General features: G+C 45.4%; 1 protein-coding gene across 4 annotated transcripts in view; it reads left to right on the top strand.

Annotated features, from left to right (window-relative positions):
* The window catches only part of LOC134069740 (poly(ADP-ribose) glycohydrolase-like), a 49,459-nt gene that overhangs the window by 28,620 nt on the left and 3,339 nt on the right, over positions 1 to 17,500 (top strand). For all 4 annotated transcript variants that reach the window (XM_062525775.1, XM_062525774.1, XM_062525776.1 and 1 more), the window contains 3 exons: positions 11,071 to 11,149; positions 11,658 to 11,766; positions 15,828 to 15,933. In XM_062525775.1, the coding sequence (XP_062381759.1) occupies positions 11,071 to 11,149; positions 11,658 to 11,766; positions 15,828 to 15,933 (294 nt within the window). The remainder of the gene's footprint in view (positions 1 to 11,070; positions 11,150 to 11,657; positions 11,767 to 15,827; positions 15,934 to 17,500) is intronic.

Here is a 17,500-nt window from a genome sequence, read left to right as displayed (position 1 = left end):
ATTGTGATGGACTTTTTTGATGAAGTGTCAGGGAGTTGGTTTTCTTTGCTTTTGCAGTCCTGACTAAAACACGGTGTCTAATTATCATGTTTAAGAACCAGAGAACGTACCTGCACCATATTAAGTCAGACTTAGTGCCCTTTCCACCTGGGTAATGATATCAGAATATGCAGTCCACCGGATGAAAACAAACTGGGGAAAACATGTCAGTCAAAGTGACGGCTAGTTGGGGGGAAAAAACGCTTCCCGCTTACACAGGACCACCAGACCAACACACACCTACAGAGAACACCCGATCAGTTAGTCGTAGTTGAATCTGGTGCCTTTTCATGCTGTCTGTGATCACTGAGCGCTTTCATAGTGTGTTGCAAATAATACAGTATGCAGATTACTGTACATGGATTGTCCTAGACCTTGGAATACTATCCACCTTATTCTTTCAACCGGAAATGTGTCTGGTTTTCATCTTCCGTCTTCTAACTAGAATATGCTTCAACTTATATTTCATCCGAAAGGTTGACAATTCTGCGCAAAAAAAATGGATATTCTATATAATATATGACTGACAGAAAAATATAGAAGTTTGCTTGTACATGGCTTAAGATAGGTCAAGCACTGTCTACCGCCACTTCAAAATTAATACAGCGCAACTTTGGCTGTAAATAGAAAAGCGGATTTCTGAATACCGAGGTGTCATGGCGACGTCCATTGTTGGCTAAGGATTATCGTGGATACAGTGGCATACTCGCGGAATGTAGAATACTGTAATGTCAATATGAAGTATTGGTGCACAGTTGGAAGGGTCAGTTAAAGACTAAAGTCATGAGTCGTGAAGAGATGAGAGTTGAGATGAGAGCTCCAGATGTCTCACTTTCGTCATCCACTCTTAATTCTCCCTTACTCTTTATCTTTTTCTTTCTTTCTTTTGGCCCTGCTCTCTCTCTCTCTTTCTCTCCCTCTATCTCTCTCTCTCTGGCGTGCACTCTCACACGTGTTCTCCTCTGCTGGAAGGTCACTTCTGATTTCATCCCATAAGTAAAGTGAAAGGATGGCACTCCGCACACAAAAGCACCCCACTTAGAGAGACTGTGTGTGTGTGTGTGTGTGTGTGTGTGTGTGTGTGTGTGTGTGAGAGAGAGAGCACGTGGGACCAAGAGAGAGAAAAGGAGGTAGTCGTGTGTGTGGGGTGGGGTTGTGTGAGTGTGTGGGTGAGCATCTTATCCTGGGGCAACTTACACACACACACACACACACCCCCCCACCCTATAAAGGATGTTACTTTATTTACCCGCTCTCCCTTTGCTGACTCTGCCTCCTCCCTCGTCTGTATCGTCGCTCAGCTAAAAGTGCCTAGACTAAAGACATTTTTTAATGATATTAAGGTCTGAGATTTTGGTCTCCCAAGCCGGGCAAGCCATGAAGCTCCTCACAAACAATACAGCCGTACGCAGCTAGCCGGTTCTTTCTGTGTAGACCCACGTGACTAGTGGCTTGGGTGGTGACATGAGTAGTGTCAAGGGAGAATCTGAAGGTTGGTGTCATGATAAGGCAAAGGCATTGTATGTATGTGTATGTGTGTGTGTGATTCTGTGACAACCGATGTGTTGTCTGATGTGTTGACACGATGTCCGTTGGTTTAGTGAGACTTCTGTTATGACCTAGGGGTAAGGTCACAACAAAAGAGAGAGTCGAGATGTTGGATTTTTAACTAAAATATGTATTTATTAACCAAATCAAATAAACTAATTGCAAACGAACAACAAAGAGTGTGAGATGGGTCCAAGTCAGTTGTCAGTAATGCATGGATGTTGAATGTTTGCAATGTGTCTGAATGCAGTGTTGCATGTCCAAAACCCAAAGTCAAAATGGCCCCCTGGAGGGGAGATGCAGCAGCCTTCTTAACTGCACATCTCAGCTGCAGCCCATCAGCTCGTTAGGTCCTTAGCACACCTGAAAACAAGACCAAGACAAAGACAATGAGCAGAAGGCCTCAGTGAAGATTAGTTTATTGACATGATGTGCATTAAACCTACCTTACACTGACAGACTTGTGCTGTGAGCAGGTCACATTAAACTCGAGTAAAATAGTAATAATACAAAAAAAATGCATTTATCAAGACAAAATCCAGACTCTTGCAACACTCACTCACACTATACTACTCGGTCTGTCCATTCTTTGGAACAAGAGCACAAAAGCCCAAGTCATCTGGCAATGGCATCACATGATGGTCTGTAAGGAGCTGCACAGTTTCCTTTCCTTTACACAGATGTTTTATGGAGATAAAACTGGCACTACATAACCTAGTGGATATGTAGTGTTTCTGACTCAAAGACAGCCTGCCAATGAATCATGGAAAACTCTGCCACTGACTCGGTGCGTGACATTGAGAGTCTATACGAGCTCTGATGCTGCGAAGCAGGTGCACACAGTCTGACTTAGGCCTGGTGGAGAAGATAGTTACTTCTCTGGAAAAACGGCGTTCCAATGCGAGCTTGGGTGTAAGATTTGAAGAGTCATCACCCAAATTGTGCACATGTAGGTCTGGCTACACTGCATCTAGGCTACTTCTCCAGAACCACTGAGTCAGAGTTGGCTCCACACAATGAGCAATCTGACCAGCATGGTGAGTCATTGGATGCAAAACACATGCAGAGACAAAGGCCCATAAAAGCATCCTTCCTATTTCCAACCTCTTATAAATACCAGATGATTTTAAGTCACCCAGGTGCATGCATATCTGGTTCCTTGTCAAACTAGGCTCTATAGATCCATAGTAAAACCACCAAGGGTACAAAAGACACCAAACCAGAGTCAAATTTTCCTTTCACTGAGCTACACAATTCTAATTAAAGCTTACCTTACACTGACAGACTTGGACAAGATTTGGGAAAGATTCTTGAAAGATTGTAGTCTTTTGAGTAAAGCTTGAATGTGGGGCATTAGATAAAAGACTACAATCTTTCAAGAATCTTTCACAAATCTTGTCAAAGTCTGTCAGTGTAAGGTAGGCTTTAGTTGTACCTTCAGCAGTTTCCCCAACCCTCATTGCTGCCTGTGTGATTGTTTGTATTCTGATCGACGTAATGTGCAGAGGGGTATTCCACAAAGCCGGTTTTATCACAAAACCGGGTAAGTTAACCCAGGGTTTGCGGTAACCCTAGGTTTTCAGTTCCAAAATGAACACGGTATGTCAGTTACTATAGAAACATATGCTCTGAACCAAACCTGGTCGGAGCAGGTTTTGCACAGGTTAAGTTTGAAAGATGACCTGGTTTTGCTCAGGGCAGGCTATTTAAACCCGCGATTTCCGCAGCTTTCTCGTGTTCGCAATGGCATGCCCTATTGATGAGAGGCCTATTGACATTGGAGCGCAAATAATTCGTGCAATTCACCGAGAGAGATTGAGAAGACCACGGCTCGACATCTTGATGAATTTTGGCTGAAGCGATATCGTTTTTTCACGTTAATCTTTTAATATATTTAAATAGCCTTCTCCAGCCCTACGTTATGCTACCAATCGTGAACCTGGCCTCAGTTCACTGCAAACTATTAGCATAGCTCCGTTTATTTGCGACGTGTAGTTTTCTGTACAGTATTTGAGATGCTGAGCGTAGGGAAAGCTACAGTTTGCCAATCAGTGCGTAAAGTCTGAGCGGTTAGTGCGCGACTTCATCCTCTTATCTGGCCATCATTAAAATGGAGTTTCACCAACTCACAGGTCACTAATGCTTTAAGTGTCCCCAAGTGGCACAGAAATTATCATTGCTGTTGACTTTTCATATCACTATTATACCATTCGGTTACAATATTATGTCATTGGGTGCATTGATGGCACAAGTGCCTATAGGCCCCAGCCATGAGGCCGATTAACAGGGAAGGCTATCACAAATGTTTAGGTATACGCAGCCTATATTGGCCATTTCATATCTTCGAGATGGTTTGTTAATCGCTGTCGATTTTATCATTAGCCAAGATGATATAGCTTATGATGCTTCGTACATGATTACTTGTGGAGGCACAATTGCCTGGTTCGGTCTACGATGCAGGATGTAATGTGAGCTATACATTTCAACAGTCTGCGTTGCATTATGAACATATCATAGACCTTATATAATTGTTTTGCTTGTGCAAGATAGTTAAAAGTTTGTATTTCGCAGCGCAATTCGATGGGTAGCTCCTTGGGGATCGAGGGTATCCATGCCTCCCGACGCTCCTCACCCTGTACCCTAATCCCGCTCCTGGACCACAGGCAACATTTAACCGGGCACTCAGTAGAACCCGCGATTGAAAGTCCATATTTCAATGCCTACGTAGTATAAGAGTGTGTCCGAACGGGCTTGCGTAATGTTTTGTTGCATGCGCCGTCTTCCGCAATATAGCCATTCCGTGCAAAGAGATGTAGAAATTTAGGCTATGTGGAAAAATATTATAATTACTACCATGAATCGTAATATTTCATCTTTACTTGATCAGATGATCGCTTGGGCCCATCGGAGTAGCCTACATCTTTATAAAATAACGGGTTATGTGGTAGGAATGCTAAGAAGACGTATAACTGAGATAGAATAGATTCATAGTTCAGATATTTAGGAACGTGCTTTTGTCATGAAACGTATGCATTCACGCAGTCAGCGATCCTCTACCAGGGTTTCTCTGAATGGCAGAGGCTTTGGTGTTACTTTTTAAAACTTTTTCCAATTTATTACAGCCTGCGTTCGAGTTTTGAGAAACATGCGGGCCGTTTCTCGCCTAGAAATCTAGACGCCCCTAGCGGCAGCTAGCCTGTTTCGCCCTTTTGATCAGGATTTCCATGCTCCATACATCACGTCTTTATAGGTTTGGCGTGTGCACGTACAACGCAGTGTTAACCAACCCTGTGTTGATTAAACTATTTCATAACCGGCGCGGTGGAACCGACAGCTCTGGTTTAGTCGGCTCAGGGTCAATCAACCTAGAGTTCAGCGTTAACTCTGTGTTTGTAAAACCTCCGTTCGTGTAATACCCCTCTGGACTGTGGCGAAGCCAGCATGTCTGGCAATGGTACTATATGAGGGAACAGTGTGTTCAGTTCTATGTTGTTTAAATAGTGTCAGAACATACAGTATGAGTTTGTCTTTGGATGCTTCACAGAGCCTAATGTGAGCTTTAATCTCCAAATAAATTATGTTAAGACTGCATTTTTGTGTAGTGGGGGTGCAAAAAAATATATATATACTGTTCAAAAGCACAATATGCACTACATTTGATACCTTAAGTATTTTTAGGCACATGGTGGTTTCTTCTTTAAACTTTTTTCTTCTCTCAGCTTCTCTAAAATGGTAAAATATCACTTTACAGACAGTATCAGAACATACATCCCCATACATCTCAATATATTGAATCGTGATATACATTGTGTCGTCATATTCCAATGCACAGGCCGAGGTACAGGTGTATGGTTCTCTGTGACGGTGTGTGATGGTAGGTGTGTTTTTATAAGATGGTGGAAGAGTTTGTGGATTTGATGTTTCATGTCTGAAAGTGGAAAACATAATTTGTGGACATGACATGCCTTTGAAGCAGTTGGTCGCCTCTGGATTTTGTTTACTGTTGATGATACTCCCTGCTGAGAAGCCTCATGTTCATCAGTCAGCCCACAGCAGGCAGCCTTACCTGCTTTAAACTCTCTCTCTCTCTGTTTCTTTCTCTCTCTTTCTCTTACACACTAGTGACAAATGAAAAGCAATGTTCACGTAAACCATAATCACTGACAAGCCAGCACCCTTGATCACGCGAGCATCCACAAATGCTCCCAGACATACACAACAAAATAACGTACAAATATATAGTATTTATTTGCAATTAACATTTTTGATGTTCTATCCATCATTTCAGTCAAGGTCTTCTATTTGTGGGTCTTCATTAGACAGGAATATGCAGATATTTAGTTGAAACCCACAACCAACATAGGCAGCCCACTCTAATTAGTATGGACCAGGCAAATTAGGTGTCACCAAACCGCCATGGACTCGCACCGTGCCAGACCTCTTGTCAAATCCTCTCCACACCAGATAGCCGCAGGCTAACTCCTCCTTTGTGACACGTATGGAATATGCATGAGAGACTTCCTGCTCAGCTGTAGCCTGGCATAGCTTCCATCTGCACGTCGGCGTATGTCACTTTTTATACATGTTCTGGTAAAGTGCCGATGTTTCGTTCAGCTTCTTCCAACACGGGTCTCCTCTTCATGTCTCCTTATCAGTATTCCTTCCGGAGCTTTCCGTAGGGCCTGTCCCTATGCAGCTGTCTCCGGTGAAGTCACCTTCAGACGCCCGTCTTGACCAGCCCAGCCCAGCCCATTCCTCCTCCACACACACACACACACACACACACGCCAGCAGCACCACTATCCGCACCGCTTCTTCCACTTACAGCACTTAACTTTATTACCGCCGGCCCACAATTCATTACGGCAGGAAGACCTGCCCGGGACCTGCTTCGCTAATGCACTGGCCCATTCCATCATCCTTATTAATCCTGCTCGGCATTGGCAGCGGCTCCCCACACTGTGGCTCGGCCCGACGCTAAATCACTCAAGAGGCCCCGGCCCCGCCCAACCACCCCACCCAACCCTACTGCACCCCACCTCCATTGGATCATGATATGGGGGATGGGGGTTGGGGGGAGCACTAATGGATGTCCAACCCCCCCCCTTTTCCCTTCCCTCCCACCCCCTCAGAAATTTGCAAAAGTGCCAGGCTACGTAATTGAATTTGCCTTGATTGCTGTGTCTGTGGCTGCCACGAGGGCGGTCAGGAGTATAAATAGGACGAAGGAGGGTGGGGTGGGGGCCGGCATGGGGAGGGGTCTGGCGGGGAGGTGTGGTTCGAGGGAGATGAGTCACCGCTTGGCGACCATCACCGAAGGCAGCTTCCTCAGGAGGCCCTGACGTAAAAAGTCTGCGAGCGCTTAGCAAGGTGGAAGGGGCCTGCGTCAAGTGGGCGGAGCTTCAACTTCATTTCCTCTCTCCCACAATTCCACGCAGAATGGATACGGATTGATAATGGCACCAGCAGATGCACATTTACATAGCTGTTAGTGTGTAGTGTGGTTTGGGTTAGTTGGTTATTTGGGGTTTACTCCATCTGTGCCTCTTCCCAGTGCCTTGATAAGTCGTGACCCATGTGAGGATGATTAGCAGCGGATGGATTCGTCTTACGACAGGCCTCATGTCTCTCCTGCCTCCTCATCTCCTCTTTGACACTGATATTATGCCGGTGAGAACAGTCTCCTGGGAGCGATCTCCTCTCTCTCTCTCTCTCTCTCTCCACACACGTCCACTAGCGGGGGATGAGATGCAGGTCTGACCTTTTTAGGGCTCCACTCTGCTTTTCCTCCACAAATTAGCCACCGTGAATTAATCACTAGTTCACTCGCTCTCTTATTCACTCACTCACTCACTCACTCACTCAATCGCTAGTTCACTAGCTTGCTCATTCACTCACTCACTCAGTCACTACCTCCCTTGCTCACTTACTCACTCATTCACTCATTCAAGCACATTTGCACATAGCTGATAGAAGCTGTTGATGAGACTGCTTCCTTTGCTCATGTGTGTTATCCGTCCTCTAATACTCCATGAAGCCCAGTTCTCTCTCTCCCTCTGTTTCTGTCTGAATCTCTGTCTGTATTTCTTTCTATGTATCTACTGTAGAAAGACCTCCCTCTTGCTGTCTCTAGCTCACTAGCTTTTTCTTTCTTCCTTTCATCCTTACACCGCAAAGAACTCTCCTCGACAATTTGGGCCGCCATAATTGAATACAATTCCAACTGAATTTCCATTGACCGGCTGACCTCCAAGAATGTGTTGGCATATGCACAAAATGTCATCGCTGATTCTGAAATGAACTAGAAGGTTGTGTTTGTGTGCATCTTATTTTTCTTTTTTCTATCCCCTTTTGTTTGTTTTGTCTGGTCCTTCGTAATGTTCACCTCCTTCTTTATTCCATCTTGTATGGCCCCCACCTAAAGAAAGATGGGGTCGTCATCTGTATGCCAAGCCAACCCAGAGCAGCAAAAGAGATTGAAATTAAACTGCCCAGAGAACAAAATATAATTCCAGCTCTACCTAAAGTAGACCACCAACTGCAAAACCTAGTTATGTACTCCCACAACGTCAGGTGTGTGAGGGTTCATTTATGACATCCAGATGTTATTTGTGGAACTGTTGAAGACCAAAGGATTTTTTTCTGCCCTTTTTACCTTCAAAGTTGGCAGCCAGTATATTCTCAACAACTGCACACAGTAATAGTCAGTGATCTGGTAAAGCAAGATACTGACGACACCAAGGTTAAAGGTCATTTCCTATGGGGTTTATTTTGTAGAGTGGTCAAGTTTGCTGTAATTTTATGTCTGTGTCACACAGACTGTGTGTGTGTGTGTGTTTGTGTGTGGCAGATGAGACATATTCATATATCATTAGATCTTAGATTAAGAGCTGGGATCTACACTCATCTAAAGGCTCTGAGTGCCGGGAGCAAAACGATTAGATTCGTCTGAGCTTTTAGTGACCGTGGCGATCTTGTGCGATTAGATGAACCGTGATTGCCCCCCCCCCCCCCCCCCCCCCCCTTACCTGGGGTTGATGGTATCGAGCGATTTTGATCACTGTCAGGAGACGGAGGGAGGAAGTAGAACGACCGCCTAAGAGCCTCCAGGTGGTGGTGTCGGAGTGGAGGGAACCTTCCGGAGGAGTGGAGGGGGTCGGGGGGGGGTTGCAACCTAGCGGGAGGTAGATGACAAAGTGTGTTTGAATTTTTGTGTGATTGTTTGAGATGTAAGGTGCATTGAAGAGGGGCTCTGTGTCGGAAATGTAACAGTTGGAGTCTTACTATACACACACACATTTTACATTTATATTCTTACTATACGCACACACATTTTACATTTATATTCTTACTATACGCACACACATTTTACATTTATACTTATTAATTTATTTAGCAGACACTTTTTTTATCCAAAGCGACGTACATCTGTCACTAATATTACAAGGGCTATTCTACCCAGAGCAAATCAGAGTTAAGTGCCTTTCTCAAGGGCACAATAGTGGAAGCAGGGAATTGAACCCACAACTTTATAGTCTGCTGCATGCTAGCCGAGCGCCTTAGCCGCTACGCTACAATTGCCCAGAGAGAGAGGCACGCACGCACGCACGCACATCAAACACCTGTATCTGAAATGTGCAGGTACACACACAACAGTATGCACCAAACACCTGTCTCTGAAATACACACACACACACACACACACACAAAGACAGTGCCAGGCATGTATGTACAGGCCAAAGCCTCCTCTCTGTGGCTGTGAGGTACCATGTGCAGATATTTTCAAATGTGCTTGTGGAAATAATTTGACACATGCTACCCAGTACATCTATACAGACGGTTATTGAGTTAGTGTGTGTGTGTGTGTGCTTGCGCGCAGAGTATGTGTGTAGGGTTAGAAGGGGAGGCTGTCAGGAGGCTGGGGTCTTCACACTGATCAGCTGATTTAATCAGACTACAGGAAGTGCACCCCAGTGATAACTAATGAGATTTAATAAATGGGAGATGCTGTGTGTGTGTGTGTGTGTGTGTGTGTGTGTGTGTGTGTGTGTGTGTGTGTGTGTGTGTGTGTGTGTGTGTGTGTGTGCGTATGCAGTATATACATGTGCATTCAGTTACACGTGTGTGTGTGTGTGTCAATGCTTGTGGGTATTTGTTTGCCTAGTTATCACAGTAGCATTCAGCTTCTGAGTGTGTTTTGTGTGAGGTGTGTATCTCTGTGTATTTTCATGTGTCCACTTGTTTTTTCAGATTTAATGTTATTAGCATGTGTGTGTGATATAGTACATTTGTGTCGTATGTGTGTGTGTTTGTGTGTATGCGCGCCTATGTACGTCACTGTGTGTGTGTGTGTGTGTGTGTGTGTGTGTGTGTGTGTGTGTGTGTGTGTGTGTGTGTGTGTGTGTGTGTGTGTGAGTGAGAGGCCCCACCCCGGGTTGCCCCTGCCGGGTGTTCTGGTGTCTCTCTCATCCTGGCGGGGGGGTAATAGGTTGACCTTCCCCCGTCAGGAGACAGGTGTCCCCACTGCTCCAGGTCAGCACGCACTGATTGCACAGGAGCAGGGGGCTGTTTAAAAACTACTCGTCAGGGTTGTCAGAGGCTGTTCATAGTGTGTGTGTGTGTGTGTGTGTGTGTGTGTGTGTGTGTGTGTGTGTGGTCGGGGGGATTTCACATACAGGTGTTTGGTGCATCTTGTTGTGTGTTTTAAGTGTGTGTGTGTGTGTGTGTGTGTGTGTACATGCACATGCATATTTCAGATACAGGTGTTTGTGTCTTGTGTGTTTAGGTGTGTGTGTGTGTGTGGGTGCGCGCGCGCACATATGAACATGGTTTGTGTGTGTGTGTGTGTGTGCTGCTTACTGTGTTTAATTCTTTGTTCACATCTCTATTTACACCTGTCTCAGACCTGCATCACTCTGTTGTCTCAGCATCAGCATCAATCAGGCTGTTGTCTCCAGCTGAGGGTCAGATTGTGTGTGTGCGTGTCTGTGTCTGTGTGTGTGTGTGTGTGTGTGTGTGCGCGTGTGCGTGTATGGACCCAGATTGCTGGTGTGTGTGATTGTCTGTGTGGGCTTCATGTCATTACAGACGTGACGTCAGTGTGGAGGTGGCTTCAGATTGTTGCAGACAGCCACCACCTGGATCCTGAAAGGGCAGAGGGGGGAAATTAGAAATATCTTGACGTGCCCCTTTCTTTCATACCTCTCACTTCCTCTCTCTATCACTCACTCCTCCTCCCTCTTTCCCTCTTTGCACCTCTCACTACTGCCTCTCTCTCATTCCCACTTCTCTCTCTGATGGACAAGAGAGTCTTAAACTGTGAGAGAGGGGCTCGAGCATTTCTTGTTTGGTGGGGAAAATTATTTTCAGTCGGTTTTAATGTTATGTGCATTTGTGTGAGAAGGTTAGATAGTGCTTTAAGTAAAGGAGTCTTCTCTTCTTTTTCTCTCTCTCTTTCTCTCTCTCTCCCTCCCTCTCTCTCAGGTACTGAACAGTACAGTAGGTACAGAGGCTACGCCGAGACGTACAAATGGGACGGAAGTTGTGATGACCAGACACCCAGGTGATTTAACAATTTACAAACTTTCAGTTGTTATCACACTGTTGCTTTCTCCAATGTTTCTGCCCCACACACTAGTATTCATGTTTCTTCCCACATCGTGTTTGATGAAACATTAAGCTTCACGCAGTTGAAAGGTTCTAGCAGAGAGGTTTAAAGCGGAGCGAGAGGCCCAAACGTTCGTAATCAAGGATCTTTGGTTCTAGTGTTCTGTTCCGGTGTTGGAACTGCACTTCACAGTACATATAGTATAGTGGGTCCAATGATAGATGGGCACTCTGAAAGCTGCCAGGTGTTGGTTGTAGAAATTCCAGGTAAAAATTAAGCTTGAGGTATCACTTGACTGTGTCTCCATGACAGATTTTAAATCTTGTCTGCAGCTCAAGTAGCAATACGTTGGCATCTAGTTCTTTCTGTTGTAAAACATAGTCTAGAGACACTAAAAGACCAGGATCTATTGTTCTTTTCATGACGTTATAAGTTACACCTGTTGTTGATGTGGCTCTTCTAGAGACCGATGGCAGAGGAGATGCACGGAGATTGTCGCCATAGATGCTTTGAAGTTCCGCACCTTTCTGGAACAGTTCCATCCAGACAGAATGAGCCGAGAACTCAATAAGGTGAGTGTGCAGAGGTGCCCGCCCACTGGGAAACCTCTCCTCAGAAGGTGTGTGTTTCCACCCAGGAAACCCATGTGACTCAAGCCGTTTAAAACAAGAGGGCACAATGTCTGCATATAGCAAATAATTATTGAATACTGGGACCTTTGAGAATTTGATTTACAGTAGGAATTTTCAGTGTGTCCAGAAAACTTCAACGGGTTTGTGCAAAGAATTTGTGGGAGGAGTGTTCTAGATGTGTGACTCCATGTAATCTTGGGGGTATTCACACCTGCCTTGTTTAGTTCGATTAAAACGAACTCAAGTTCGTTTCTTGCTTGGTTCGGACCTTTTTGACTGGTGTGAATACAATCACTCGAACTCTAGTGCGGACCAAACAAGCGGACCGAGACCCAGCTGAGGAGGTGGTCTCGGAGCGGTTATTATCGAACCCTGGTGTGGTTCGTTTATGGTGTGAAAGAAGATCGACCTCGATCCGACCCAGTTACAGAAATCTACCTTTTTTGGATTTGACGAGCTCCCGTAGTTTTTGCGCATTATGGGAAATGTAGGATAGCTCCGTGGCGCACAACAGCTGTAAGCAGCAGTGGGCTAACGCTTTTTTGCCAACAATAATTTGATTTTGCATCTCCTACCCGTTCCGTCTTCCGTAGGCCTGCTGTTAGCATGTTGGACACACATGAGAGCTCTTCTCAGCTGTTTTGTTGCACGTCAAAATTACGAGCATGATATTGTTAAACTTGCATCAAACGGTCTTGACGCTCAAGCACTTCTGCAAAGCTGTAACTAAACTATATTGCTAGGATAATAACGAGTACAGTACGCAAACATTTGACTTTGGCTTCCTATTCTTCACCCCACCTACACGTTTACCAGCCAATGGTTGAACGACCCTAGCACATGTGCTTTTGTTTATAAATTCTGGTCCGGTTGCAATTAATCACGGTGTGAAAGCGAATCGCACTAAAAAAGAAAAAAAAGGGGAAAAAAATGGTCCGGACCAAATAAGTGAACTAACGGACCTTCCTGGTGTGAATACGCCCCTTGTGTTGCTCTGCAAGACCTGCTTCTTCACAGTTAGACCAGCAAGACTGGAGCAGTATACCATTTTGTTAGTAAGTGATGTGTTTGTAAGGAAAGATAAACGCTGTTTGCTGGAAACAGGCCACTGAATATAGTTATAATCGCCCGACTGTATTTCTCTCACCACAAGACTGAAGCACTTGCTTTATGATGTAACCAATTAGCAATGAGAACAGGAAACAGAAACCGTATGTTGCCCTCGAATGACCTCATTTCCTCCCTCCCCCTCTCTGTGCTTTGGGTCTCCTTTACTCTCACTGGCAGTGTCATCTGTAGCCTGTTTGTAGACACAAATACTAACTCCTGTATTATTAATGTCTGTTGGAAGTGCGTGTGTGTGTGTGCGTGTGTGTGTGTGCCTGTGTGTGTGTGCATGTGTGTGTGTGTTTAGAGGGCTCTACAGCTGCTCTTTGATTCAAGTGCTTTGATCTCCAACAGAAGATAGTCACCGTAGTCACCACACACACCAACTGGGAGATGGGATGGGATGGGGGGGCGGGGGTGAACCTGAAATGGCATCTGCTTTCAGATTTGGCGTCTGACAATTTAATTGCTTCAGCAGTGCACCATTATGCACAGTGCATGGGAACCAATAAACAATAGGAACAATAAACAGGCATAAATCCAGGAAGTGAGTTTAGCACCTGGGTCCCATTACGTTTGAGGGTGTTTGCGTTGTCTCGCTAACCGAGCTAACGGCAGCCTCTTAATAGGCACCCAGAGACGTGCGGTGAGAGAGGCCATCTTTGGGCGATGACAGAGGGCGAATCGAATGAGTAGTTCTGGTGCAGGCCTGGCGAGAAAAAAGATCTGCATAGGAAAGGGGAGAATGTACCAAATGCATTTCTGATTCATTTGGTTTGATTCATTTGTTGCAGGAAGTGTAGTAGATTAAACATTTGAAATCATCTTGGGGTGTTTTTTGTTTGGTGAATGACCCCATATGTTGGCAGATGGTAAGCCTGGAGAGGTAGGGCAGGACAGTGTGCTGTAGTGAAAGCACTTTAAAACATTCTAAATGACATTTTTACATTTCCATTCAAGTTCACATTCAGCTTTTGAACCTGTATTGCGTGCTCAGTGTAACGCATTTAGAATAACCATGTAGGTGTAGGAAGATGTGGGCAGGTGTAGCAGCTAATCTTTTTAAAAAATTCTATTATCAAGTCCAGTCAAGTTTATTTATATAGCACATTTCATACACAGAGGTCATTCAATGTGCTTTACATAAACAAAAACCAAACAGTAATAGCAGATAAAAGCATAGATGGGCAAAGAGTAATAGTAGTAATAATGATAATAATGAAAAGGTCGAAATAGAAAATAAAAAGAAAGCATACATCAAGGTAAAATCAAGAAAGAATAATTAACACAAAAGACTCAAGATGGTATAATTAAAAGACAGTTAGCAAAAAGCATCTGAGAACAATTTGGTCTTACTGTAAGTCTAGTTTTAAAACAGGCTGCAGTTGGGGCCTTTTTAATGTCATCCGAAAGTTGGTTCCAGAGCTGAGCCGCATATCAAGCACATGCATGCACGCACACACGCACGCATGCAGAGTGGTAAAGGTGGCCACCAGTAGCCTGGTGGTCGATTAAACACTTACTGTACTGGCGTTTCCATGGTGTTTCATCTCTCATTCTTTCTTTCTCTCTCTTCCTTTCTCTCCCTCTCTCTCTCTCTCTCGCGCTCTATTTGTATTGCTCTCTCTGCCAGGCATCTCACAGTGCAGAAAATCAAGATGTTAGTGCTTGTCAAGCCTCTGCTGTCAGAAAGGCATTTGAAAGAGAGAAAGAATGGAAGAAAGAGAGAGTGAGTGAGTGAACGAGAGAGAGAGAGAGAAAGGGGGGGAAGGAGGGAGGTAAAATGGAAATGAAAAGATGACAGTTTTGACAGCGTTTTGAGAAATGCCCTGGCGTGCAGATCAATCCTATCTGGGGTGGGGTGGGGTGGAGTAGAGGGCGGTGGGGGGCACGAGCCGGGGGCGGGGGGGGGGGGGGGCGGGGGGAGGGGGGGGCTGTTTAGCGGATCGCCACCACTGCCCTTTCAGCAGCCTGCAATGCCTGCCAGGCCCCAGGGGTGGGAGTGTGTGTGTGTGTGTGTGTGTGTCAGAATTAGTAGGGTCCCATGTGTGCAAATGGCATGTGTCATATGTGTGTTTGTGTGCTAGGGCACTGTGTGTGTGTGTCTGTGTATAGAGGCCAATATACTGTATGTGTGTAGTACAGGGGGTATTCTGTGCATGCACATATGTGACCATTCATAGCGAAATCAGTCGTTTTGCGCACAACGTTATTTTGAGAAAATCAACAATAACAAACTTCCGGGTTAAAATGTTGAATTTCACGTTTTCGCCTCATTCGACTGTATACAGTCTACAGTTTCATATCGTGAACGCATTTCACGGAAAAACATACGTTTTGACTGTTAAACCCGGCGAAGATTCAACACATTTGCTGTCATTCCCGTTGTGCACGCGCTGCTTAAAAAGGTGATTTCTCCTCTTCTGGCATATCGTGACAGGAGAACCATGTCAACTTTGGATGCTGTTATCTTAGCGATAGTTTGTGTAATACCCTCGATATACATATCGTTGGAAAGCTTAGTTTATGGCCGTTCACGTGAGCACAATAACTTAATTTAATTAATTTTACCGAAACGACTGGTTCCGCTTTACAGGGTCACATATAAACATGTATACTATATGTGTGTGTGTGTGCAGATGAGATGGACACACACATACACACTCAGATCCACACGGACATGCACAGAGGATCCCTCACTCTCACACAAACACACACGCACACACACACACACACACACACACACACACACACACACACTGGCCTCTACACATGTGGGACGTTCTCCCCCCACCCTCTGGTACAGAAAAAATGAAGGCTGCACAACACTACACTTTCTCGTCTTGGCTTGGCTTGTCACATTGATGTGTGTGTGTGTGTGTGTGTTTTTCCAGGCCTACTGTGGATTTGCACGGCCTGGTGTGGCAAGGCAGCACCTGTCAGCGGTTGCCACGGGAAACTGGGGTTGCGGAGTGTTTGGAGGAGACGCTCGTCTTAAAGGTAACCTTTGACCCATCTGGCAATTCCCTAATCAGACCAACGTCATACCCACCCACCCACCCTCCAACCCACTCCCCCTCCAACCCACTCCCCTCTACATGGAATGAGTGGAATGCTTTTACAGTGTCAAGCTATGTTACTGTATTAACCTCCGTAATGTGTGGGGCACCTCTTGTTAGCTAAGAGGCTAATATATGTGTGCATCTGTGTGTGTGTGTGTGTGTGTGTGTGTGTGTGATTGTAAAATTAGTTCAGCTGTATGTGAGTAGTGTTGGTTTCTATATGTCTGATAGCAGTCCTACACGTACAATAAGGCTTGGTACATGAAGGTAATAATCCACCATCTACACCCCCACACACATGCACACACACACACACACACACACACACACACACCATCTCTGTGTTCCATACTCATGTGATGAGTATACATGGAGCTCTTAAGATCTTTTTATTGCATCACTAGAATGTCTTGTATGATTAGGGCAAGTGGGAAAAGGGGTCGATCCCTACCAGTAAATATAGATCCATCATAAATTGAACCTCTCTCAACAGCCCCCTACTGACGCACACACTTACTGTATACACGCATGCTCTCTCTCTCTCTCTCTCTCTCTCTCTCTCTCTCTCTCTCTCTCTCTCTCTCTGCTTCTGCCTGTTTTTCCCCCTCTCTCTCTCTCTTCCTTCATACCTGTCTCTCTACTGTCTTTCTACTCTCCCTCTTTCTCTGTCCCTCCTCTCTCCTTCCTCCCTCTCTTCTCCTCCTCCCTCCCTCCCTCTCTCTCTCTCTCCCTCTATCCAGACCCACTCTCATTTACTTAAGCCTTATCTGTCTGCTCCCCTCCTATTGATCAGCTGACAACTTAAATATTGTCCATTAATAGTGGAATGGATTGCGGAGGCCCCAGTGCATCTAGCCATTACTGGCCACAGCGCTCACCCGCCCCGCCGCTGCTCTCCGTCTCTCGCTGGGCTGCCTGCGCCGGTCTGATGGGAGTGTTGCAGCTGAGCTCACCTACTGTAGCAGGGCATGAGGGCAAACTGCCTCTGGCTAGATGGGGAGAACGTGACGTGCGTGCGTGCGTGCGTGCGTGCTTGCGTGTCTTTGAAGGCCTAAATGTAGGACTCGTGAATTGTGTCCAGCGCCCTCCACATTTATTGGCATCCAAGGTAAAGTTGAGTAAAAGGACGTATTAAAAATCAGCTATTAGCAATTCATCTCAATGTATTGAGGGCTTAAGAAGAATGAAAAGACAACTGTGCAACTGTGGAGCGGTGTCCAGATGAAGAGAGGGAAGGAGAGCGAGGGGATGAGGGGAGAGGACAGAGGGAGAGATTTTCCCAGTCTAGTCCAGCGTCCATGTACAGCCAATCACCAAGAACCTGCTCAGACCCTCAGTGTGTGTGTGCAGAGAGGTCACCGCCATTTCACAACAGACCAAAACTTTGAACACGCTTGAGGGAGGAGAGGAACAAAAAGCAGGCAGAGACAAGACCGATAAAGAAGACAGAGAGAGGGGGATCTGTGTGTGTGTGTGTGTGTGTGTGTGTGTGTGTGTGTGTGTGT

The sequence above is a fragment of the Sardina pilchardus genome, chromosome 22 (genome assembly GCF_963854185.1).
Source record: "Sardina pilchardus chromosome 22, fSarPil1.1, whole genome shotgun sequence".
In the NCBI taxonomy this organism is placed as follows: Eukaryota; Metazoa; Chordata; class Actinopteri; order Clupeiformes; family Clupeidae; genus Sardina; species Sardina pilchardus.
Note: the sequence above shows the minus strand (reverse complement) of the source record. Positions and strands in the feature narration are given on the sequence as shown.